The sequence below is a fragment of the Silurus aristotelis genome (genome assembly GCF_946808225.1).
Source record: "Silurus aristotelis genome assembly, chromosome: 7".
Classification (NCBI taxonomy): Eukaryota; Metazoa; Chordata; class Actinopteri; order Siluriformes; family Siluridae; genus Silurus; species Silurus aristotelis.
Window position 1 is genome coordinate 26,067,677 of NC_139580.1, and position 24,794 is coordinate 26,092,470.

The 24,794-nt window shown below is 37.5% G+C and overlaps 1 protein-coding gene across 1 annotated transcript in view; it reads left to right on the forward strand.

Annotated features, from left to right (window-relative positions):
- LOC310729378 (mucin-5B-like) overlaps positions 1–24,794 on the forward strand; it is a 39,346-nt gene that overhangs the window by 10,052 nt on the left and 4,500 nt on the right. The window contains exons 13-39 of the mRNA XM_083547474.1: positions 137–203; positions 311–607; positions 707–801; positions 1,757–1,883; positions 2,636–2,891; positions 2,985–3,034; positions 3,148–3,251; positions 3,777–3,928; positions 4,069–4,207; positions 4,603–4,710; positions 4,902–5,081; positions 5,236–5,475; positions 5,852–6,008; positions 6,176–6,304; positions 7,152–7,299; positions 7,777–7,820; positions 7,948–8,181; positions 8,306–11,026; positions 20,516–20,788; positions 21,536–21,744; positions 22,093–22,267; positions 22,440–22,681; positions 23,273–23,456; positions 23,590–23,779; positions 24,156–24,331; positions 24,413–24,482; positions 24,586–24,710. Coding sequence (XP_083403600.1) covers positions 137–203; positions 311–607; positions 707–801; positions 1,757–1,883; positions 2,636–2,891; positions 2,985–3,034; positions 3,148–3,251; positions 3,777–3,928; positions 4,069–4,207; positions 4,603–4,710; positions 4,902–5,081; positions 5,236–5,475; positions 5,852–6,008; positions 6,176–6,304; positions 7,152–7,299; positions 7,777–7,820; positions 7,948–8,181; positions 8,306–11,026; positions 20,516–20,788; positions 21,536–21,744; positions 22,093–22,267; positions 22,440–22,681; positions 23,273–23,456; positions 23,590–23,779; positions 24,156–24,331; positions 24,413–24,482; positions 24,586–24,710 — 6,892 coding nt within the window. The remainder of the gene's footprint in view (positions 1–136; positions 204–310; positions 608–706; positions 802–1,756; positions 1,884–2,635; positions 2,892–2,984; positions 3,035–3,147; positions 3,252–3,776; positions 3,929–4,068; positions 4,208–4,602; positions 4,711–4,901; positions 5,082–5,235; positions 5,476–5,851; positions 6,009–6,175; positions 6,305–7,151; positions 7,300–7,776; positions 7,821–7,947; positions 8,182–8,305; positions 11,027–20,515; positions 20,789–21,535; positions 21,745–22,092; positions 22,268–22,439; positions 22,682–23,272; positions 23,457–23,589; positions 23,780–24,155; positions 24,332–24,412; positions 24,483–24,585; positions 24,711–24,794) is intronic.

Genomic DNA, 24,794 nt, shown 5'->3' on the forward strand with positions numbered 1-24,794 from the left:
ATTTATAGATCTGTATATGTATGGTTTATGTATATTTTGTTTATATATGTATAACTACTATTATGAAATATTTTTTGTTAATATAGCCACATACATATATAATGATAATAATGCTTTTTCCATTTCCAATATACAGGTTATAGTCACAACCACTGGCAACGTACTTATAAACAATGTGGCAACCAAGCTTCCAGTTTTTAACGGTGGGTTATTAGAAAGTCATTGTATCATATTATGGTAGAAACTGTGTATTTTAACTCGCCTGTGCTTATTGTTACAATCGAAATTGTGCTTTCTAACTTTTCTTCAGATCAATTTCAAATCTTCAAGCCTTCTACATTCTACTTAATGGTGCAGACACCCAGCCTTCAAGTCATCATTCAGCTCATTCCAATTATGCAGGTGTACCTGAAAGCTAACGTGAATCAAAAGGCAACACTAAACGGCCTGTGTGGCAACTTCAATGACATGCAAGGAGATGATTTCAAGACGCAATCGGGTCTCATCGAGGGGACAGCAACGACTTTCGCCAGCACATGGAAGATCACAATGTGTCAAGATTTCAGTACCAATCTCATTGACCCCTGTACTATGAGTGTGGAAAAAGGTACACATCTTTAAAGCGCAGGAAGATATTACTGTGCAAAAAAAAATAAAATCATATTGTCCCATTATATGGTTTTAAAACTTGAAACTTCTCTTACAGAAAATTATGCCAAGGTGTGGTGTGAGATGCTCAGTAATCCACAAGGACCTTTTTCACCCTGTCATTTTGAAGTCAACCCAAAGGATTACGTACAGGTGTGTTTTAAACTTTTCTTTTTTTTTTTTTTTGCCAGTGCTCAGGTATGGTTGAATCTCCAAGTAATACCAATGCCAAATAAAGTCTGATAGAGCTCCACATAGCCAAACTAATGTCTAGAAAAAAGCACAAAAGTGCAAAAAGACTTCTCAGGAGACTTGCCAAATGGCACACATACACAAACATCATATTCAAATGACCAGGTTTCTTTTTAGTATGATTTAAAACAAAGTATGCTGTATATATACCACACTGGTCAACATTGTGTGAAAGAAGGTGTCGATTCATGATTGGTTGGCAGAGATGTAAAGAGTACCTAAAAAATAATACTTAATAGTAATAGTATAGATGCCTTACTGCTAAACTTCAGTTAAAAGTCACCAATTTCAATATGACTTAAGTAAAAGTCTTTGAGTATCGGATTTGAACATCCTTTATTACATTTTACTCATACTCAATATTCAGGCAAAAACAGTAAATACAAATCAAATTGTACACCACAACACTGTATTAACCATCAACACAAGAGCCTCTTCAACAACATTACTTCTTCTGCAGAATAAATAAACAAGCCATGGCAGCTTTATCGGCAAAATGTAATTGGAAATGTTCATTGGCGATGAAAATATAGTGGAGTAAAAAGTACATATGATGAATCATAAATGTGGTTGAGTAGAGAGTAAAAATATACTTATATCTTTGATACTCAGTAGAAAGTAACACAAAAATCCTTTGGTACAGTAACAAAGTACATTTCCTTAAATACTTTACACCCCTGTTGGTTGAGAAAAAAATAGTAAGAAAGGCAAGAATGAATAGTGCAGACAAACCACTATGAGAGCAACAGGAAGTTACATGTTTTTTTAAAAACCAAACCTCTACAAGACAGAGTGTGTATGAGAGAAAGATCAGTGTGCTTTTAGTAAAAACAGCTGTCCTTTATGTGACCCCTAGAGATGCAAGTATGATGCATGTGCTTGTGCACAAAGTGAAGAGTGCATGTGCGGTGCCGTGTCTTCCTACGTCTATGCGTGCGCTGCCAGAGGTGTAATGCTGAACGGCTGGAGAAATAGCACATGCGGTAAGTGTCTTTTTTTTAATAAGTAAATAAACATATAAAGTATTTGCAACATTTCCAACATCTTGAATCTTGCTAAAAGCATTTGCACTAGATAAGAGATGCCCAAACATTTTTCTATGAAAGGCCAAATAAATGTTACATTACATCATACAAAATCGAAATATCAAAAATGTAAGTTTCCATGGTTCCACAATTTATTTCTTTAATATCTAAAAATACATAAATTAATAGACCGTGCTTTGTAATCCGTATGTTCTGTAAACTTATAGTAGAATGAGTCCAATTTATTGCATAAATACAGCTGTTCACTGACCGCTGATGAAAATATGAAGTCCTTATTTTTTATTTAAGGTTTTTTTTTTTTTTCACCTTTTCTCATATATGGCATGACATTTCAAAGTTGGCCCATGGTGACCTTTGAATTTGCCAATGGTCCCAGTTTGGGCATTTTTGTATTAGACAAAAACTGACTGAAATTCAAATACAATAAAGTTAAAATAAATCATGTTAGATGCTTTGAAATACCTTCAGATGTCTTCATCAGTTTCTTGTAATGCTTTAAAAAATATCTAAAAATCGTCCATTTTTACCATGGTTTATGCCATACATTTTCTTTTGTGTTTATTTTAGTAGTGTATTTTTTTTTTATCTAGAACTCTTCCTGGATTTGAACAACAATCACATTTAACAGAAAGATGACATTTTAGTTTCTCTTTCAAAGAACAGTTTTAACTTGTTTATGCTTTGCGCAGACACATTTACAACGAACTGTCCAGGCAAAATGGAGTACTCTTATAACCAGACCAGCTGTAAGAAGACCTGCCGCTCTCTCAGCGAAAACGACCTCACCTGCCATTTGTCCTACACGCCCGTGGACGGTTGTGCCTGTCCTGAGAACACTTACCTAAATGACATGGGCAACTGTGTGTCTTCATCCGAGTGCCCTTGTCACGTTGACAATGAGATTGTGGCCCCCATGCAGGTCATCAGCAAGGAGAGATCTACATGGTAAAAATCGTACATTACATTGAATTAAGAGTTAATTAAGAGTTCAAGGAATTTAGTCAGGATTGAAGATGACTTCATTCTGTTTCTCCACAGCACTTGCAGAGATGGCATTCTGAAATGCAATGGACAACAGGAAGTTACTAGTGAGCTCTTCAATTCAAATATTTGATGCTTTTTACTAATCCAATAACTGTTTTTTTGTATTTTTGGGGGGAGGAATTGAAATGGTTTTGTTGTGTGTTCAATTTGGTAATAGACTGTACAGCTCCTATGGTGTATGTGAACTGTGCGGAAGCTAAACCTGGACAAACAGGAACAGAGTGCCAGAAAAGCTGCCATACTGTGAATTTAAATCAATGTGTAAGTAATTTAACAGAATTATTTTATATATATAGTTATTAGTTATTATTATTGAGATGTTCTGCTAGATTTTGAAGTGTGCTTGTGGAGATTTGTGATCATTCAGTTCACAAAGCTCACACTTCCACTTCACAAGGGTTTTAGTGAAGTCAGGTACTAATGAAGGTAAGGTGAAGAGGTCTGGGTTACATTTGTTGTTCCAATTCTTTCCAAAGATATTCAGTAGGGTTGAGGTCAGAGCTCTATAAATCTATAGGTCACTCAAGATCTTCCACTCCAACCTGGGGTGTTGAAATGCTGGAACAAGTTGTGTTGTTTCCTAGATTGAGTGAATGGAAAATGTGATGTAATTATTGTGGTTTTAAGAAGTACAAAAGCAGTGTGTGTGTGTGTGTGTGTGTGTGTGTGTGTGTGTGTGTGTGTGTGTGTGTGTGTGTGTGTGTGTGTGCTTTTTGGGTGGCTGTGTAACAGTGCAATACATAATTTTAATTGCCTACTGTATGCTTTGTGTGTTTTGGTCAACAGATGAATACACAGTGTAAATCAGGATGTGTCTGTCCTGATGGTCTACTCGCTGACGGGAAAGGTGGGTGTGTGAAAGAAGAGCAATGTCCATGCGTTCACAACGGAGACTTTTTCCAACCTGGACAGAAAGTAAAAGCAGACTGCAACAACTGGTAAGAAAAACAGATGATTTTCTTCATAATGATGAGAGAAGATGAATGCTAAGTAGATGCACCAACAAAGGTGCCAACACAATTCTTTTCATGGATTATGATCATGTGATTAACCAAAACACATCTTATGGCCATTTCAGCACCTGCCAAAATAGAAGGTGGGAATGCACCAAAAAGGAATGCCACAGTATGTGTACGATTTACGGTGACAGTCATTACATCAGTTTTGATGGCAAGAGATATTCTTTTAACGGCAACTGTGAATACATGCTGGCCCAGGTATGTCTAAATAAATTCTTTAGCAATTAAGTCTGTCCATCTTAGGATGTTCAATAATTCTTACAAATCATATATAATCATAAAACAGATCAGTACAAGAGGATGTAACAAATACCAAAGAGACTTTAGCTGACCGAAAACTGTAGAAGTAAATGTTTTTAATTAGAATACACTTAAATGAATATTGCGTGGTGATTAGAAAAAATTCATTTGAGTTGTCTTTTTTCTTTAAATGCTTCATTATCAATAGATTTGTTCGTCTTGTTTAATTGCAATTATTGACTTGTTACATAGGCATACCAGTGACAGAACAATTGATGTCATTGATTAATTCAATTCTATATCAGTATGTTCTATATCAAACTATTACATCTAACAAAGGTTAAACTTTACAGGACTACTGCGACAACAGCAACACCGGTTCATTCCGTATCATCACTGAGAATATCCCCTGCGGCACCACTGGAACCACCTGCTCCAAAGCTATTAAAATATTTTTGGGGGTGAGGTTATCATATAAAATAATTTTATAGTATGTATTGAATGTGTATATATATATATATATATATATATATATATATATATATATATATATATATATATATATATATATATATATATATATATATATTGAATGTCTTCGCTCAATTGTATTAACCCTGAAATTTGGCCTTTTGTCATTGAATTCATATAGAACAATCAGCTACTACTGTCAGAGGGGAATATAAAATCTGTGCAGCAAAATGGCAGCCAAGAGATTCCTTATAAAGTCCATACTGTGGGAATATACTTGGTTATTGAGGCTAAAAATAGTCTCACCGTGTTCTGGGATAGGAAGACAAGTCTAATGGTCAAACTCGGACCCACATTTAAGGCAAGTGAAACTGTCAATTCTTATGCAATGATTTGCTGTTCTGTTTCCAATGTGTTCTCTAATTGATTTATTTGCATCTCATTAATAATATCTACTTTGCTCATTCTGTTCTGTTTATTTTTTGTATTACTCATCCATCGTTTTACCATGTTAGGGTCAAGTGTGTGGACTTTGCGGCAATTATGATGGAGATTGGAATAATGATTTTATGACCCGTTCCGGTGAGAAAGTGGCCAAGCCAAGTGAATTTGGAAACAGCTGGAGAGTTTCGCCTAACTGTCCCGAATCCAGTGGTCCTCTCAGCCCCTGCAGTATGAGACCTTACCGCCAGGCCTGGGCGACAAAACAGTGCAGCATTCTCAAGAGTGATGTCTTCAGCTCCTGTCTCTCAGTAGTAAGTAATGTGATAAAACAAAGAAAGAGAAAGGAATGAAATGAAATGAATGATTGTAAGGGTTTCCCTATGGATTTTGAATCCTAGGAGACCCCTATGTTTAAAAGTATATACATAAGGATATTTTACTGGTTCAACGAAAGTGTAGAGTTTTGTAGGGTGCAGGTTTTTATTATATATTAAGCAACAATTAAATATAATTAGCTGAAATACATATATTATGTGTAAGCAATAGGAATAAACTATAAGGAATGATTATAGGTGATAAAAACACTTTTGTTTGACTCAATTCTGCACTTGGCCTTGTCCATCTGTGTCAGTGTGAACTGAGTTACATTCTCTAATGCATTTTACTTTTAAAAATTAATCCACCCAGGTGGACCCGTCTCCATATTACGATGCCTGTGTGCAAGACACGTGCGCCTGTGACACTGGTGGAGACTGTGAGTGTTTCTGCACTTCAGTGGCAGCCTATGCAGCAGCATGCAGCAGGCAAGGAGTCTGTGTAATGTGGAGAAGCCCGACGATTTGCCGTGAGTTTGCCGATAATCTTTATCTTTGTGACAGAACTGTCCTTTTTTATAACTTATTATGATTGTATATGGATAGAAAATGACTCAAAGAAATCTTAAAGCCTGCACTGCCACAATCATTGCCCTTGACCTGCTTAGTTGTTGACTAATCTACTCCATACCCACAGCAATGTTCTGTGACTACTATAACTCAAATGAGGGCTGTGAGTGGCACTACAAACCTTGTGGACAGCCCTGCATGAGAACCTGCAAAAATCTTAAGGCAGTCTGCTACAATGAAATGCCTCAGTTAGAAGGTAAGGTTTTCCTGCATAGTAATTATTCAAGTTTGCCTTTTACTACTAAAGTACACTTTAAATTTGGGAAGTGGAGTTGTGGAGGCTGAACGCTGACAGACAGACAGACAGACAGACAGACAGACAGACAGACAGACAGACAGACAGACAGACAGACAGACAGACAGACAGACAGACAGACAGACAGATAGATAGATAGATAGATAGATAGATAGATAGATAGATAGATATGATGGCACGCAATTGTATGTATAATTAAATGTAATTCAAGCCATTTTGTTTTTGGCTACTACAGAATAGAAAGTAGAAAAAGTATAGTATATAGTTAAGTGTATAGTTTAAAGTATACTTTAGACTTTATTTATTTTCACAAATCACTAGTTATAAAAAAACTTTACCAATAAATAAAAAATTATAAAAAATAATAGTTTATTGTTATCACATTTAAAAATGGAAAATGGAAAAAAGAAAAGAAATATAAGGAAAAAACAGTGGATACTGATAAAAATATTGGATGACTAAGAGCCTAGATCATACTAATCACTATCATATTGCAGGCATTTTATATAAACATTATGACCTTCATAAACCTCATATACCATTTAATTATCTTCCATAGGAACAGAATCTGTTCAGAATAATTTCTACTATATTTTTACTATTTTCTTCAGCTTTACATTATATGATAACTATTCAGATAAAGTCACAAAGCTGACAATTAAATACCACAGCAATATTATATATTTGAATATCTGAATTTTTGTTCTCACTAGATTGGCTCAATTTTTTCGAGCAAACTGTTGTTGCTGTTCTGGGTTTTCAAACATTGTTAATTTTTTTTTTATAGGATGCTTTCCCCAGTGCCCTTCAGACAGGCCATACCTGGAGGAGGCAACAATGAAGTGTGTTGCAAGAGAGGAATGTGGCTGTTATGATGAAGAAACACACTACAATGTGGGAGATACAATTCCTCCAAAAAAGCCATGCACAGAATGGTATTTTTTTTGGCACTTTATATATAAATTGGCCTATAATCAATACTGGTGTATGTTTATATATACTAATTTATCTTTCTTTTTTACTAGTGTTCACAGTTTAAAAAGTCAGTGAACATATAAAATACATAACAACTTCTTCAGAATGCTGTGATTTCAGCTCTGTATCTGTAATTTGGCCTTTTCTTAAAAACTGTTTGTGGATCATTTTTTTATAGTATAAAAAAAAGTCTTCTTAATGAAATATATTTTAATGAAATATATATTATTATTTTTGGGCTTTGTCAATGATTCAAAATGCATTAAGGAAACAAATAACTGTAAATAGTGTGTGTTGTCTGCTAAATTAAATGTTCTATTTAGAAAGGTTAATGACACAGAGATTTAAGATATGAACATAGACATAATATTGTATAGTGCCCCTTATGTATTATCACAATTTGGCATTTATCTATGACCATACTTTTTTTTTTAAAGCAAATGTACGGCTCAAGGTGTTTCTTGTTACAACAGCAGTACAGGTCGGTATAATTTTTCTTTTTCCATTATTATACTAATCACCAATTTTGCTAATCACTTTAAAATAAAACTTATCAATTTGAAGATACTAATTTGTGTCTAATTAATATCAACATTTGCTAAATTTAGCTTGCTACTGTGAGTATTTGGGAAAGAGATATGAAGTTGGAGAAGTCATATACGACACAACAGATGGAGATGGAGTATGTATCAAAGCTACATGTCAGAAAGATGGAACAATTCTCAGGATAATGGAGATTTGCAGTACTCCTACTACTACTACTCCTACTTCTACACCTTCTACTCCTACTTCTACACCTTCTACTCCCACACCTACCACAGTTTTTGATTTCACATCCTCCAGTAAGTAAAAAATAAAACAAATATGCTTTGAACATATTTTGATCGGATTCAATTAAGAATGCTGACGTTAATCATCTCTGATACGGAATTTAAATATAATCTGGTTCTGTCTCACTTACACCAGAAACTACAACTCATTCAACAACAAAGGAAACTGAAACAACATCAGTAACAACAGGAATAACAACTGCATCAACACCACAAAGTTCTACTACAGCATCAGTGTATTCCACTACAGAAACAAAAAGTCAAGAGTCCCATGTAACAACTCCAACTTCATTGTCACCACCAACCCAAACTACAACCACTATAGAAACAGCTCCTATAACAACAGCGGAAACAGTAACAATAAGTACAACTCCAACTTCATCAGCTACAACACCATATCCATGCCAGCCTTGCCAGTGGTCAGAGTGGTTCGATAATGACTATCCTCCCAGTACACCAGATGGAAAAGAGATTGAATCTATATCTAAATTGTGGCAATCAGGAAACATTAGCTGTGAAAAACCGAAACAAATTGAGTGCAGGGCTACAGCTTATAAAGATATGCCTTTATCTGATTTAAATCAGAAAGTGACATGTGATGCTACAGTTGGTCTGATTTGTATTAACAATAATCAAGATGAAGGCATGTGTTTAAATCATGAAATACGTGTGAAATGCTGTGATGAAAGCTGTACTTCCACAACAACTCCTGTAATTACAACAACTGCAACAACAAAGGAAATATCAGGCACAACCACAGGCCCATCTGGTTCTTCAACAACACCAACCCAAACTACAACTATTGTAGTTCCACCAACCACTACAGAAACAATTCCTACAACAACAGAGAAAATATCAGAGTCGACTACAGAACCATCTGTTTCTTCAACAACAACACCAACTGAAACCACTACAATAACTACTGTAGTTTCACCAACCACTACAGGAACAATTCCTACACCAACAGAAGAAATTTCAGGGACAACTACTGGACCATCTGTTTCTTCAACAACACAATCCACTGAAAAAACTACTGTGATTTTACCAACCACAACAGAAACAGTTTCTCCAACAACAGAGGAAATATCCGCCACAACCACAGGCCCATCTGGTTCTTCAACAACACCAACCCAAACTACAACAACTATTGTAGTTCCACCAACCACTACAGAAACAATTCCTACAACAACAGAGAAAATATCAGGGTCGACTACAGAACTATCTGTTTATTCAACAACACCACCAACCGAAACCACTACAATAACTACTGTAGTTTCACCAACCACTACAGGAACAATTCCTACACCAACAGAAGAAATTTCAGGGACAACTACTGGACCATCTGTTTCTTCAACAACACAATCCACTGAAAAAACTACTGTGATTCTACCAACCACAACAGAAACAGTTTCCCCAACAACAGAGGAAATATCCGCCACAACCACAGGCCCATCTGGTTCTTCAACAACACCAACCCAAACTACCACAACTATTGTAGTTCCACCAACCACTACAGAAACAATTCCTACAACAACAGAGGAAATATCAGGGTCGACTACAGAACTATCTGTTTCTTCAACAACACCACCAACCGAAACCACTACAATAACTACTGTAGTTTCACCAACCACTACAGGAACAATTCCTACACCAACAGAAAAAATTTCAGGGACAACTACTGGACCATCTGTTTCTTCAACAACACAATCCACTGAAAAAACTACTGTGATTCTACCAACCACAACAGAAACAGTTTCTCCAACAACAGAGGAAATATCCGGCACAACCACAGGCCCATCTGGTTCTTCAACAACACCAACCCAAACTACAACAACTATTGTAGTTCCACCAACCACTACAGAAACAATTCCTACAACAACAGAGGAAATATCAGGGTCGACTACAGAACTATCTGTTTCTTCAACAACACCACCAACCCAAACTACAACCACTAAAGAAACAGTTTCTACAACAACAGCGGAAACAGTAACAATAAGTACAACTCCAACTTTATCAGCTACAACACCATATCCATGCCAGCCTTGCCAGTGGTCAGAGTGGTTCGATAATGACTATCCTCCCAGTACACTAGATGGAAAAGAGATTGAATCTATATCTAAATTGTGGAAATCAGGAAACATTAGCTGTGAGAAACCGAAACAAATTGAGTGCAGGGCTACAGCTTATAAAGATATGCCTTTATCTGATTTAAATCAGAAAGTGACATGTGATGCTACAGTTGGTCTGATTTGTATTAACAATTATCAAGATGAAGGCATGTGTTTAAATTATGAAATACGGGTGAAATGCTGTGATGAAAGCTGTACTTCCACAACAACTCCTGTAATTACAACAACTACACCAACAGAAGAAATTTCAGGGACAACTACTGGACCATCTGTTTCTTCAACAACACAATCCACTGAAAAAACTACTGTGATTCTACCAACCACAACAGAAACAGTTTCTCCAACAACAGAGGAAATATCCGGCACAACCACAGGCCCATCTGGTTCTTCAACAACACCAACCCAAACTACAACAACTATTGTAGTTCCACCAACCACTACAGAAACAATTCCTACAACAACAGAGAAAATATCAGGGTCGACTACAGAACCATCTGTTTCTTCAACAACAACACCAACTGAAACCACTACAATAACTACTGTAGTTTCACCAACCACTACAGGAACAATTCCTACACCAACAGAAGAAATTTCAGGGACAACTACTGGACCATCTGTTTCTTCAACAACACAATCCACTGAAAAAACTACTGTGATTCTACCAACCGCAACAGAAACAGTTTCTCCAACAACAGAGGAAATATCCGCCACAACCACAGGCCCATCTGGTTCTTCAACAACACCAACCCAAACTACAACAACTATTGTAGTTCCACCAACCACTACAGAAACAATTCCTACAACAACAGAGAAAATATCAGAGTCGACTACAGAACCATCTGTTTCTTCAACAACAACACCAACTGAAACCACTACAATAACTACTGTAGTTTCACCAACCACTACAGGAACAATTCCTACACCAACAGAAGAAATTTCAGGGACAACTACTGGACCATCTGTTTCTTCAACAACACAATCCACTGAAAAAACTACTGTGATTCTACCAACCACAACAGAAACAGTTTCTCCAACAACAGAGGAAATATCCGCCACAACCACAGGCCCATCTGATTCTTCAACAACACCAACCCAAACTACAACAACTATTGTAGTTCCACCAACCACTACAGAAACAATTCCTACAACAACAGAGAAAATATCAGGGTCGACTACAGAACTATCTGTTTCTTCAACAACACCACCAACCGAAACCACTACAATAACTACTGTAGTTTCACCAACCACTACAGGAACAATTCCTACACCAACAGAAGAAATTTCAGGGACAACTACTGGACCATCTGTTTCTTCAACAACACAATCCACTGAAAAAACTACTGTGATTCTTCCAACCACAACAGAAACAGTTTCTCCAACAACAGAGGAAATATCCGGCACAACCACAGGCCCATCTGGTTCTTCAACAACACCAACCCAAACTACAACAACTATTGTAGTTCCACCAACCACTACAGAAACAATTCCTACAACAACAGAGAAAATATCAGGGTCGACTACAGAACTATCTGTTTCTTCAACAACACCATCAACCAAAACCACTACAATAACTACTGTAGTTTCACCAACCACTACAGGAACAATTCCTACACCAACAGAAGAAATTTCAGGGACAACTACTGGACCATCTGTTTCTTCAACAACACAATCCACTGAAAAAACTACTGTGATTTTACCAACCACTACAGGAACAATTCCTACACCAACAGAAGAAATTTCAGGGACAACTACTGGACCATCTGTTTCTTCAACAACACCAACCCAAACTACAACAACTATTGTAGTTCCACCAACCACTACAGAAACAATTCCTACAACAACAGAGAAAATATCGGAGTCGACTACGGAACCATCTGTTTATTCAACAACACCACCAACCCAAACTACAACCACTAAAGAAACAGTTTCTACAACAACAGCGGAAACAGTAACAATAAGTATAACTCCAACTTCATCAGCTACAACACCATATCCATGCCAGCCTTGCCGGTGGTCAGAATGGTTCGATAATGACTATCCTCCCAGTACACCAGATGGAAAAGAGATTGAATCTATATCTAAATTGTGGAAATCAGGAAACATTAGCTGTGAGAAACCGAAACAAATTGAGTGCAGGGCTACAGCTTATAAAGATATGCCTTTATCTGATTTAAATCAGAAAGTGACATGTGATGCTACAGTTGGTCTGATTTGTATTAACAATTATCAAGATGAAGGCATGTGTTTAAATCATGAAATACGTGTGAAATGCTGTGATGAAAGCTGTACTTCCACAACAACTCCTGTAATTACAACAACTGCAACAACAAAGGAAATATCAGGCACAACCACAGGCCCATCTGGTTCTTCAACAACACCAACCCAAACTACAACTATTGTAGTTCCACCAACCACTACAGAAACAATTCCTACAACAACAGAGAAAATATCAGGGTCGACTACAGAACCATCTGTTTCTTCAACAACACCACCAACCGAAACCACTACAATAACTACTGTAGTTTCACCAACCACTACAGGAACAATTCCTACACCAACAGAAGAAATTTCAGGGACAACTACTGGACCATCTGTTTCTTCAACAACACAATCCACTGAAAAAACTACTGTGATTCTACCAACCACAACAGAAACAGTTTCTCTAACAACAGAGGAAATATCCGGCACAACCACAGGCCCATCTGGTTCTTCAACAACACCAACCCAAACTACAACAACTATTGTAGTTCCACCAACCACTACAGAAACAATTCCTACAACAACAGAGAAAATATCAGGGTCGACTACAGAACTATCTGTTTCTTCAACAACACCACCAACCGAAACCACTACAATAACTACTGTAGTTTCACCATCCACTACAGGAACAATTCCTACACCAACAGAAGAAATTTCAGGGACAACTACTGGACCATCTGTTTCTTCAACAACACAATCCACTGAAAAAACTACTGTGATTTTACCAACCACAACAGAAACAGTTTCTCCAACAACAGAGGAAATATCCGGCACAACCACAGGCCCATCTGGTTCTTCAACAACACCAACCCAAACTACAACAACTATTGTAGTTCCACCAACCACTACAGAAACAATTCCTACAACAACAGAGAAAATATCAGAGTCGACTACAGAACCATCTGTTTCTTCAACAACAACACCAACTGAAACCACTACAATAACTACTGTAGTTTCACCAACCACTACAGGAACAATTCCTACACCAACAGAAGAAATTTCAGGGACAACTACTGGACCATCTGTTTCTTCAACAACACAATCCACTGAAAAAACTACTGTGATTCTACCAACCACAACAGAAACAGTTTCTCCAACAACAGAGGAAATATCCGGCACAACCACAGGCCCATCTGGTTCTTCAACAACACCAACCCAAACTACAACAACTATTGTAGTTCCACCAACCACTACAGAAACAATTCCTACAACAACAGAGAAAATATCAGGGTCGACTACAGAACCATCTGTTTCTTCAACAACAACACCAACTGAAACCACTACAATAACTACTGTAGTTTCACCAACCACTACAGGAACAATTCCTACACCAACAGAAGAAATTTCAGGGACAACTACTGGACCATCTGTTTCTTCAACAACACAATCCACTGAAAAAACTACTGTGATTCTACCAACCGCAACAGAAACAGTTTCTCCAACAACAGAGGAAATATCCGCCACAACCACAGGCCCATCTGGTTCTTCAACAACACCAACCCAAACTACAACAACTATTGTAGTTCCACCAACCACTACAGAAACAATTCCTACAACAACAGAGAAAATATCAGAGTCGACTACAGAACCATCTGTTTCTTCAACAACAACACCAACTGAAACCACTACAATAACTACTGTAGTTTCACCAACCACTACAGGAACAATTCCTACACCAACAGAAGAAATTTCAGGGACAACTACTGGACCATCTGTTTCTTCAACAACACAATCCACTGAAAAAACTACTGTGATTCTACCAACCACAACAGAAACAGTTTCTCCAACAACAGAGGAAATATCCGCCACAACCACAGGCCCATCTGATTCTTCAACAACACCAACCCAAACTACAACAACTATTGTAGTTCCACCAACCACTACAGAAACAATTCCTACAACAACAGAGAAAATATCAGGGTCGACTACAGAACTATCTGTTTCTTCAACAACACCACCAACCGAAACCACTACAATAACTACTGTAGTTTCACCAACCACTACAGGAACAATTCCTACACCAACAGAAGAAATTTCAGGGACAACTACTGGACCATCTGTTTCTTCAACAACACAATCCACTGAAAAAACTACTGTGATTCTACCAACCACAACAGAAACAGTTTCTCCAACAACAGAGGAAATATCCGGCACAACCACAGGCCCATCTGGTTCTTCAACAACACCAACCCAAACTACAACAACTATTGTAGTTCCACCAACCACTACAGAAACAATTCCTACAACAACAGAGAAAATATCAGGGTCGACTACAGAACCATCTGTTTCTTCAACAACAACACCAACTGAAACCACTACAATAACTACTGTAGTTTCACCAACCACTACAGGAACAATTCCTACACCAACAGAAGAAATTTCAGGGACAACTACTGGACCATCTGTTTCTTCAACAACACAATCCACTGAAAAAACTACTGTGATTCTACCAACCACAACAGAAACAGTTTCTCCAACAACAGAGGAAATATCCGCCACAACCACAGGCCCATCTGATTCTTCAACAACACCAACCCAAACTACAACAACTATTGTAGTTCCACCAACCACTACAGAAACAATTCCTACAACAACAGAGAAAATATCAGGGTCGACTACAGAACTATCTGTTTCTTCAACAACACCACCAACCGAAACCACTACAATAACTACTGTAGTTTCACCAACCACTACAGGAACAATTCCTACACCAACAGAAGAAATTTCAGGGACAACTACTGGACCATCTGTTTCTTCAACAACACAATCCACTGAAAAAACTACTGTGATTCTACCAACCACAACAGAAACAGTTTCTCCAACAACAGAGGAAATATCCGGCACAACCAAAGGCCCATCTGGTTCTTCAACAACACCAACCCAAACTACAACAACTATTGTAGTTCCACCAACCACTACAGAAACAATTCCTACAACAACAGAGAAAATATCAGGGTCGACTACAGAACTATCTGTTTCTTCAACAACACCATCAACCAAAACCACTACAATAACTACTGTAGTTTCACCAACCACTACAGGAACAATTCCTACACCAACAGAAGAAATTTCAGGGACAACTACTGGACCATCTGTTTCTTCAACAACACAATCCACTGAAAAAACTACTGTGATTTTACCAACCACTACAGGAACAATTCCTACACCAACAGAAGAAATTTCAGGGACAACTACTGGACCATCTGTTTCTTCAACAACACCAACCCAAACTACAACAACTATTGTAGTTCCACCAACCACTACAGAAACAATTCCTACAACAACAGAGAAAATATCGGAGTCGACTACAGAACCATCTGTTTCTTCAACAACACCACCAACCCAAACTACAACCACTAAAGAAACAGTTTCTACAACAACAACGGAAACAGTAACAATAAGTATAACTCCAACTTCATCAGCTACAACACCATATCCATGCCAGCCTTGCCGGTGGTCAGAATGGTTCGATAATGACTATCCTCCCAGTACACCAGATGGAAAAGAGATTGAATCTATATCTAAATTGTGGAAATCAGGAAACATTAGCTGTGAGAAACCGAAACAAATTGAGTGCAGGGCTACAGCTTATAAAGATATGCCTTTATCTGATTTAAATCAGAAAGTGACATGTGATGCTACAGTTGGTCTGATTTGTATTAACAATTATCAAGATGAAGGCATGTGTTTAAATCATGAAATACGTGTGAAATGCTGTGATGAAAGCTGTACTTCCACAACAACTCCTGTAATTACAACAACTGCAACAACAAAGGAAATATCAGGCACAACCACAGGCCCATCTGGTTCTTCAACAACACCAACCCAAACTACAACTATTGTAGTTCCACCAACCACTACAGAAACAATTCCTACAACAACAGAGAAAATATCAGGGTCGACTACAGAACCATCTGTTTCTTCAACAACACCACCAACCGAAACCACTACAATAACTACTGTAGTTTCACCAACCACTACAGGAACAATTCCTACACCAACAGAAGAAATTTCAGGGACAACTACTGGACCATCTGTTTCTTCAACAACACAATCCACTGAAAAAACTACTGTGATTCTACCAACCACAACAGAAACAGTTTCTCCAACAACAGAGGAAATATCCGGCACAACCACAGGCCCATCTGGTTCTTCAACAACACCAACCCAAACTACAACAACTATTGTAGTTCCACCAACCACTACAGAAACAATTCCTACAACAACAGAGAAAATATCAGGGTCGACTACAGAACTATCTGTTTCTTCAACAACACCACCAACCGAAACCACTACAATAACTACTGTAGTTTTACCATCCACTACAGGAACAATTCCTACACCAACAGAAGAAATTTCAGGGACAACTACTGGACCATCTGTTTCTTCAACAACACAATCCACTGAAAAAACTACTGTGATTTTACCAACCACAACAGAAACAGTTTCTCCAACAACAGAGGAAATATCCGGCACAACCACAGGCCCATCTGGTTCTTCAACAACACCAACCCAAACTACAACAACTATTGTAGTTCCACCAACCACTACAGAAACAATTCCTACAACAACAGAGAAAATATCAGAGTCGACTACAGAACCATCTGTTTCTTCAACAACACCACCAACCCAAACTACAACCAATACAAAAACAGTTCCTACAACAACAGCGGAAACAGTAACAATAATTACAAGGTCAACTTCATCAGCTGCAACACCAAATCCATGCCAGCCTTGCGACTGGTCTAAGTGGTTTGATGATAGCTATCCTCCCAGTACACCAGATGGAAAAGAAATTGAATCTATATCTAAATTGTGGAAATCAGGAAACATTAGCTGTGAGAAACCGAAACAAATTGAATGCAGGGCTACAGATTATATAGATCTTTCTTTATCTGACTTGGGTCAGATGGTGACATGTAATGCTTTAGATGGTCTGATTTGTAATAACATTGAACAAACTGACCACAAGTGTTTTAATTATAAAATACGAGTAAAATGCTGTGATGATCTCTGTTTTTCCACCACTACAAAAACAATTCCTACAACAACAGAGAAAATATCAGAGTCGACTACAGAACCATCTGTTTCTTCAACAACACCACCAACCCAAACTACAACCAATACAAAAACAGTTCCTACAACAACAGCGGAAACAGTAACAATAATTACAAGGTCAACTTCATCAGCTGCAACACCAAATCCATGCCAGCCTTGCGACTGGTCTAAGTGGTTTGATGATAGCTATCCTCCCAGTACACCAGATGGAAAAGAAATTGAATCTATATCTAAATTGTGGAAATCAGGAAACATTAGCTGTGAGAAACCGAAACAAATTGAATGCAGGGCTACAGATTATATAGATCTTTCTTTATCTGACTTGGGTCAGATGGTGACATGTAATGCTTTAGATGGTCTGATTTGTAATAACAATGAACAAACTGACCACAAGTGTTTTAATTATAAAATACGAGTAAAATGCTGTGATGATCTCTGTTTTTCCACCACTACAAAAACAATTCCTACAACAACAGAGAAAATATCAGAGTCGACTACAGAACCATCTGTTTCTTCAACAACACCACCAACCCAAACTACAACCAATACAAAAACAGTTCCTACAACAACAGCGGAAACAGTAACAATAATTACAAGGTCAACTTCATCAGCTGCAACACCAAATCCATGCCAGCCTTGCGACTGGTCTAAGTGGTTTGATGATAGCTATCCTCCCAGTACACCAGATGGAAAAGAAATTGAATCTATATCTAAATTGTGGAAATCAGGAAACATTAGCTGTGAGAAACCGAAACAAATTGAATGCAGGGCTACAGATTATATAGATCTTTCTTTATCTGACTTGGGTCAGATGGTGACATGTAATGCTTTAGATGGTCTGATTTGTAATAACAATGAACAAACTGACCACAAGTGTTTTAATTATAAAATACGAGTAAAATGCTGTGATGATCTCTGTTTTTCCACCACTACAAAACCAATTCCTACAACAACAGAGAAAATATCAGGGTCGACTACAGAACCATCTGTTTCTTCAACAACACCAACCCAAACTACAACAACTATTGTAGTTCCACCAACCACTACAGAAACTATTCCTACAACAACAGAAGAAATTTCAGGCACAACTACTGGACCATCTGTTTCTTCAACAACACAATCCACTGAAAAAACTACTGTGATTCTACCAACCACATCCGAAACAGTTTCCCCAACAACAGAGGAAATATCAGGCACAACCACAGGCCCATCTGGTTCTTCAACAACACCAACGCAAACTACAACTATTGTAGTTCCACCAACCACTACAGAAACAATTCCTACAACAACAGAGAAAATATCAGGGTCGACTACAGAACCATCTGTTTCTTCAACAACACCACCAACCCAAACTATAACAACTATTGTAGTTCCACCAACCACTACAGAAACTATTCCTACAACAACAGAAGAAATTTCAGGGACAACTACTGGACCATCTGTTTCTTCAACAACACCATCCACTGAAAAAACTACTGTAATTCTACCAACCACAACAGAAACAGTTTCTCCAACAACAGAGGAAATATCAGGCACAACCACAGGCCCATCTGGTTCTTCAACAACACCAACCCAAACTACAACAACTATTGTAGTTCCACCAACCACTACAGAAACAATTCCTACAACAACAGAGAAAATATCAGGGTCGACTACAGAACCATCTGTTTCTTCAACAACACCATCCACTGAAATAACTACTGTTTTTTCAACAACAACACCAACTGAAACCACTACAATAACTACTGTAGTTTCACCAACCACTACAGGAACAATTCCTACAACAACAGAAGAAATTTCAGGCACAACTACTGGACCATCTGTTTCTTCAACAACACAATCCACTGAAAAAACTACTGTGATTCTACCAACCACATCCGAAACAGTTTCCCCAACAACAGAGGAAATATCAGGCACAACCACAGCCCCATCTGGTTCTTCAACAACACCAACCCAAACTACAACTATTGTAGTTCCACCAACCACTACAGAAACAATTCCTACAACAACAGAGAAAATATCAGGGTCGACTACAGAACCATCTGTTTCTTCAACAACAACACCAACTGAAACCACTACAATAACTACTGTAGTTTCACCAACCACTACAGGAACAATTCCTACACCAACAGAAGAAATTTCAGGGACAACTACTGGACCATCTGTTTCTTCAACAACACCATCCACTGAAAAAACTACTGTAATTCTACCAACCACAACAGAAACAGTTTCTCCAACAACAGAGGAAATATCAGGCACAACCACAGGCCCATCTGGTTCTTCAACAACACCAACCCAAACTACAACAACTATTGTAGTTCCACCAACCACTACAGAAACAATTCCTACAACAACAGAGAAAATATCAGGGTCGACTACAGAACCATCTGTTTCTTCAACAACACCATCCACTGAAATAACTACTGTTTTTTCAACAACAACACCAACTGAAACCACTACAATAACTACTGTAGTTTCACCAACCACTACAGGAACAATTCCTACACCAACAGAAGAAATTTCAGGGACAACTACCGGACCATCTGTATCTTCAACAACACCATCCACTGAAAAAACTACTGTGATTCTACCAACCACAACAGAAACAACTTCCCCAACAACAGAGGAAATATCAGGCACAACCACAGGTCCATCTGGTTCTTCAACAACACCACCAACTGAAACCACTACAATAACTACTGTAGTTTCACCAACCACTACAGGAACAATTCCTACACCAACAGAAGAAATTTCAGGGACAACTACTGGACCATCTGTTTCTTCAACAACAACACCCATTGAAAAGACTACTGTGATTCTACCAACCACAACAGAAACAACTTCCCCAACAACAGAGGCAATATCCGGCACAACCACAAGCCCATCTATTTCTTCAACAGCACCACCAACCCAAACTACCACTATTGTAGTTCCACCAACCAGTACAGAAACAATTACTACACCAACAGAAAACATTTCAGGAACAACTACTGGACCATCTGTTTCTTCAACAACACCATCCCCTACAAAAACTACTGTGATTCTACCAACCACAACAGAAACAACAACCTTCTCTGTGAATACAGGGCCAACCCCCACAGTGACAACAGTGAATACCACAACACACCCTCAAAGCAGTTGCTGCAAATATGATGGCCAGACTTTCCCAGCAGGCAAGTTTGATTTAAATAGAATGATATTTTTAGCAGATAATAAATTCTTCTCTTTCATGAAATGTATTTAGCCTCACAATCAGATCTCCTTTCTCACAATCTCCTAACAACAAGGCAAATGTTTTTCTGTTACGCCATTAGAGCAGTGATTAAAAGATTATCAGAACTAAACAGCACATTTTTTCCATCATCACAACCAGTTCCTTTTCACCTTTTTTATTTTCTGAATTTTGACTTTACTGCAATTCAGTGGTTCTCAAAGTGTGGAGCACATCACTCTAGTAAAGAATAAAGACTTGACTGGTGGGGTGCAATAAACGATAATTTTTTTGTTCTTTATTTATCTTCATTTATAATTTTGAGTGTATTATACATACACTTAAAATGCATACACTCTATTTTTGAACTTGATATTTTAAGATATTTTGGGTTGATGGACGACAGGTTGGGCTTAAAAGATCTCCCGCTCTAAAGTAAGGAATGGCAGAAAAAGTTTGAGAACCACTGCTGTAATTGTTTGGTTGTACGGTTACTATAATAGCTTTTGAATTCAATCTTCTCTACTTACCTTATATGATAAAACATAGAGTATAAAGGTATTTCTAAAGGCTTATTAATTAGCTATGTGCATTTAACTTTAGTAATAATTTACCTCCTACCTTTCACTAGGCAAAATAGATGCACATATTTATATCTGTTTTAAGTGTATGGTTAATCATCAATTTATTTTTTTTAACCTCTCTCTAGGGTCTGTCATATATAACACCACTGATGGGGCTGGATGGTGTTATACTTCTTACTGTGATTCCGCGTGTAATGTTCAAAAGGGTTCAGGGCCATGCTTTACTACTCCTACGCCTTCTACTACTAGTCCAAAATCACCAACAACCACAAGACCAACCTCAACAACGACTCCTCCAATCTATAATTGCACATACCTTGAACCACCAAGACAGGTAAGCTTGATACATCAAACATAACACCAGTCACTGTTTTATGCAAAAAAAAAAAAAAATTATATTTGTAGATATCAATATGTTTTATGTATCATTTCCTTTCAAACAAAGTAAAACTACCATTCGCACATTCCCACATCATATACACATTCAAATGCGCTTTCAAAGTATATGGTAATTATACGGACAAAAAAATGTACTAAACCTGTCTGACACAATCTGCTTTACAAAGATTGAAACACATGCGCTGTAGTCACACTTTAATCAGCTAATAAAAAGAGTTCTTATTGGATCTACTGTATGTGATTAGGTTCTTCTTCTTTTCTTTTTCTTCCTACTCAATTTTAGAACGGAGAAACCTGGACAGATGGCTGCTTTGAAAAATCCTGTAAAGAAGGCTCTGTTATCTCAACACCTGTACAATGTGGCAAATCAGAGCCTGTTATGCCAAATTGTGTAAATGGGGTCCCTCCTGTTAAGGTTTATGATAAGAGTGGATGTTGCTATCACTATGAATGTCAATGTAAGTGTCTATTTTTTCATATTTTTCTTTCATCCTTGTGCATTAAGCCTGAAACTCTGCAACTTCAGTTCTGAAAAATCTATATGCATTATTTACCCCTGTGAATGGATATTTAAAAAAAAGTAAGCTTGTACACTGATTGCATTGTATCTTGTATTCTTTGAAATTACAGGCAAATGTTACGGTTGGGGAGATCCACATTATGTCACTTTCGATGGGGAGTACTATGCTTTCCAAGGAAACTGTACATACGTTTTGGTGCAAGAAATCATCAAAAAGTACAATTTCTCTGTCCACATCAAAAACTACATGTGCGACACTCTCCAAGGATTGGCTTGTCCTGACTATTTGACTATATACTATAAATCCTATAAAATTGATCTGCGACAGACAAGAAACCCAACTGTGAATAAAGTGAGTGCATTGCATTTAAAGCGTAAATGATAAACAGGTTAGATGTGCCACAAGTATAGTAACGTGCAATGAGCTTTAGAAATAAAGTGGTCATGTAAAGTTGTAGTTCAGTGGTTAAGATACTGATTGGAAGGTTGGAGGTCCAAGCCCCTTCCTTCTTCCCCTTGTTTTTCCTTGTCCCCATTACAAACTATGTTCCTCAGCTTCCAAGCTACCACTGTTGGGGAGTTGATCATAAAACAAAAGACCACAAAACAATATATATATATATATATATATATATATATATATATATATATATATATATATATATATATATATATATATATATATATATAATTCAAATAATATTGTCTAAGCTCATTGCTGAATATAATGATCGCTTCACTTTTTTATTGGATGAAGATAACGTTGAATGGTCGGGGCTTTTTAATTCAGTTTTGTATTTCCAAATTGTGACAAACTTAATAATTAGTGACCTAGTTTCTATAAGCATCTTCTGTCAGATACTTTATGAATGACACATGCTTTTAATGATGTTTTTGTCAGTATTGTAGACAAAGCCCTTAATAATCAATTTCTTTGTGCCAGGTATTTGTCAACAACGAACAGAAGACCCCAGTTTACGCTACTCCAGACTTTACTATTACCACAACGGGTATTGCGATGACTCTCGATATTCCTGCTATCCAAGCTCAGGTGACTTTCAAAGGCATGAACTTTGTAATCAGCCTTCCATTTTCACTCTTCCACAACAACACAGTAGGACAGTGTGGTAAGTAAAACTACACCTCTACAATTCAACATACTCTGCACAATATAATTAGCATTAGTACATTTTATTGATGTGATGTACAGTAATTCAATTATAATAATAAATTGATTATTTTTTACTATGTTTCTCATAGGCAAATGTGACAACAACACTATAACTGACTGCGTAATGCCTGATGGAAAACTCAGTAACTCATGTACAGACATGGCTCCTAAGTGGCAAGTGAATGACACACTTTGCCCCAATCCTCCCCCAACTCCCACACCACCAACTACACCCCCACCTACGTGCAAACCAGCCATCTGTAATGTCATCTTTAGCAAGTAAATCACATTTTCTTTTATGTACAGCACTGTTGAAAAAGTTCAATACAAATGCAGCGCTTTATCACCTTATTCGTCATTTCATGCCATGATGCCATTTAATGGTTTAAAGTATGTGAATGCTATGTTTCAGAAAATTTTATTGTGAAAGGTTTGTGAGTCTAGAGACAGCAAAGGCCATAGAATTATAATTTAATTACTCATTTTAATTAGTAATCTTCCAATCCAGGGTAGGTGACCTTGTCAACCTGAAAGAGTGCTCAAAGTCGGTTAGATAGTCGGTGGAAAATGGCTACAAAAACATTACCCATTGTACTCTGTCAGTCTAGGTTCTGTTATCCTAATTCTGATTCTTCATTTGTGTTTGTTTTGACAGAGTGTTTGAAAACTGCCACAAAGTCATCGACCCAAAAGTCTTCTACGAAGCATGTGTATATGATGTGTGCCTCATGAGGAACTCAACTGGGTGCTTCAGTCTGCAGAGTTATGCCCAAATGTGTGCATCAGAAAATATATGTGTTGATTGGAGGGGCTCAACTAATGGACAGTGCGGTAAGAAACTTAAAAATGTCATTAATGGTCAAAGAAGTCATTAGAAATATACATGCTGATTGTTTTCATTTCCTTTGTTAGCACCCAACTGTCCTCCAAATAAAGTTTACAACGCATGTGGACCAAAGATGGAAACAACCTGCAATTCAATGTAATGAACTAAAACCAATGTTCAGATCATTGCACTCACGTTCATTTCAGTTCGCCTTTGACTTTACCACCAATAACTTTTTTTTCCTATGAAATATTTCCAGGGTCAATGATAAGCTTATAAACTGCAACTCAAGCGTATGTCAAGACAGTTTCCGAGAAGGATGTTTCTGCCCTAAGGGCACCACCCTCTTTAGCGCTTCTACAGATGTATGCACAGCGTTCTGTGGTAGGCAGATTTTATTTATTAAATTGTGTTTTAATGCCATACCACTCAGTGTCTAGCAGTTTTTTACTTGAAAGATGTTTTGTG